At 33.5% G+C, this 2944-nt stretch overlaps 1 protein-coding gene across 1 annotated transcript; it reads right to left on the bottom strand.

The window, feature by feature from the left end:
• Positions 1-683: 683 nt before the first annotated feature.
• LOC124899743 (caffeic acid 3-O-methyltransferase-like) lies at positions 684-1765 on the bottom strand. The gene is made up of 2 exons (XM_047414977.1): positions 1394-1765; positions 684-1267 (listed from the first exon to the last, which is right to left on the bottom strand). The coding sequence occupies exons 1-2, from the start codon at positions 1433-1435 to the stop codon at positions 965-967; spliced, it is 345 nt and encodes a 114-aa protein (XP_047270933.1). The 5' UTR covers positions 1436-1765; the 3' UTR covers positions 684-964.
• Positions 1766-2944: the final 1179 nt, after the last annotated feature.

Here is a 2944-nt window from a genome sequence, read left to right as displayed (position 1 = left end):
TAAAATAATTTGCTCTTCTTTTGTTTCTGACTTGACTAGAGATTTGAAGTGCTTTAATTCTCAATAATTGTATTTGTATCTCCATTTAGCAAATTGAATTTGTTTACTTACCTAATTCTAACATGTCATGTACTGTTTGTTTTGTTGACATGATATTTCTTATGATATTTTCTTTAAGCTCATATAGTTCATAAACTTTAAATAGACCAATCTTTTTTTTGAAAGATGGCAAAATCCTGTCTCTAGTTATAAAAACGTGCTAAGTAGCAATAATTAAAATGATAATCACTTTAAACATGGTGCCGGCAGGCTACTCCTTTGGTTTGTTAAATTGTTCAATCACCATTTAAAATGTAGTTAAAAAAATACTAGTTAATTTTGAATGATTAAAACATTTTTGTCCTTTTATCTTTTTCATTTAAAAGCGGCATATATAACTGTATAAATATTTGATAATTAAGTTATTGCTTTAGCGTATAAACTAGACAAACAAAGCAACAAAATATTTTCTTTAGTCCAAATTAAGTGAATTGTAGGCGTATGACACACTCCTTAAAAAAAATATTTATGGATATAATCTAAAGATTACTTTTCAGTTTCCACTATTATTATTTTGGTTATTCCCAAATTATTTATCTATAAAATATAAAGTAATTAAGAACCTCATCAGTAAAAAGAATAAATATGGAAAAAAATCACAACAATTCTCTTGATTTTGAAAAATCCACCTATTTTGAACTATGAAAAAAGTTCCAACATTTCACTTTATATGAATTAGAGTGAGTATGTTGCAATTCCAATCCCAGAGCAATGATGCAACAAATAATGGATGGTATTCAGAATGAAGTAGTAGGTCCTAGCTACTTGCAGAATTCCATGACCCAAAAGCTACAAATGAAAAGAAACAAATTAAAACAAAGGGAGACACTCAATTCTAGTCCCAGAATCAAGTAGGAGGATCAAGCTACTTGTAGAATTCCATGACCCAAAAGTTGCAGACACAACAAACAAAGTTAATGCCTTTGAATCCAGCTTCAGTTGCTAGGGCCTCGAACTCGTGTTGAGAACGCTCTTTGCCTCCATGAGTATAAGCCAACATGGTCAAATCAGATTGTGAAACGCTAATCACAGAGGCATGAGCATGATCAGGTTTCACTGGTAGAAGGGTCTCAACAACTATCACCTTTCCATTTTCTGCTGGAACAGCCTTATAACAGTTCTTCAGCAACTTCACACACAGGCTATCACTCCAGTCATGAAGAATGCTCTTTCATTGAATAAACACAAAATGTCAATATTTTGAAGAAACGACTTGAGTCATATATAATTGATAACCTTTTTCTGCTAAACCTAATTTTTAGTACTAGATTTTTAATTAATTTGAGGTACTTACCTTCATAAAAATAACATCTGCTTCTGGAACACTTTCGAACATATCTCCCCCAACATGTTCTACCCCTGCAATTTAAAAATGAATGACATTGTAACATGCAACATGGATCCTTTTTTTGGCCTGCAATTTAGTGCCGCAAGCTAATTGCCACAAGAAAACTTTCTTTGCAGTAGTGCTTAACACTACAAAAAGACTGCGAGCCTTTCCATGCCAGTTTACACTTCGGGTATTAAATTTGTAAGACGTGAATAATTTAGAGGATTCTATGTATTAACTCAAGAAAATCCAAGAAATTAATGGGGACAGACTTTTTTCACAAGAGTGTGGTGACTAAGATTGCTTATGAACTTGGTTGTCTGGTTTAACAGTGTAAAAAGTTAACAGCCACCAGCCCATGTCAACTGAATTCCAAACATATAATAAGATAAGACAACATAAGTTTAAAGACAATAAAGTATGTCTATAAACATAGCCAAATGGACACAACCAAATATCCAACCAATACCAATCCCAATTCTAATACCAATAACAATGCAAACACTAATATCAGCGCCGCCCATGCCTATCGTAGTTTGACAAAGACTCTAACCAAAATAAAGAAAAATTCAGTTAGGACATGCCCCTGACAATAGCCAAAACCAAATCCAATGAAATTACAAAAATAAAAAATATTCCATAGCATGAAATGGAGTCTTTCGGAGGATAGAAGCTCACTAGTTTAATCTGACTCAAAGCTATCCCCGAATCCAAGTTACTGGGCAGGGGGAATGGTAGTATGGTCGGTACCTATATCGCATTAGGATACAACACTCAAAGATAGTTATCAGGGTAAACGCTAGCATGTTACTCAGGTATAAAAATAAGATAATGCCATAAATTTAAAGCCAAATAAAATAACCATATGCAATAACATATATATATATATATATACACCATTTCGGGATAGGAAATAAGGTTTATCATGCATTTAAAACCTTAACATGGGTTGTATAACTTGGCCTTCCTAAAACCACACTTAGCCTATATGGGTTCAGCTCTCTCTGCTGAAAGGGCCCAGTGTGTTTTATTAACACGACTGGAGAAAAGAACTTGAGATGACTAGTACATCCCCAAAATATAAAGTGTGACATAATGCACAAGGTTACCAAGACCACCCTTACATCGGCAATTGTGAGTTTCCAATATTGGTCCCCTCGGGACGTCCACCTTCCATGACTTTGCTACTTACCCTCTTTAAGCCCAATTAAATATTTTTCACGTAACCAAACCATTTACCAAGTAGTATTTTAATTAGGTATTAACCATTGGTGTCATCATACAAAAATTAGAGATTGCAAGTCTATTATCGTAATGCCATATAAACCAATTTAGACTCCACCATTTCCAATTAAACCAAAACTATTTATAATTAAACCATGGCTACCGAGGCCTTCCAAAAGTCATGTGAGACCAACCAAAACCAATTCATATTACATTTACCATTTATGCAATGCAAGAGTTCCAAGAATAGTTAGAGTATGTGACAAAATCATTCTCATTGAAAATTTCACA

This window comes from Capsicum annuum, chromosome 6 (genome assembly GCF_002878395.1).
Source record: "Capsicum annuum cultivar UCD-10X-F1 chromosome 6, UCD10Xv1.1, whole genome shotgun sequence".
In the NCBI taxonomy this organism is placed as follows: domain Eukaryota; kingdom Viridiplantae; phylum Streptophyta; class Magnoliopsida; order Solanales; family Solanaceae; genus Capsicum; species Capsicum annuum.
Note: the sequence above shows the minus strand (reverse complement) of the source record. Positions and strands in the feature narration are given on the sequence as shown.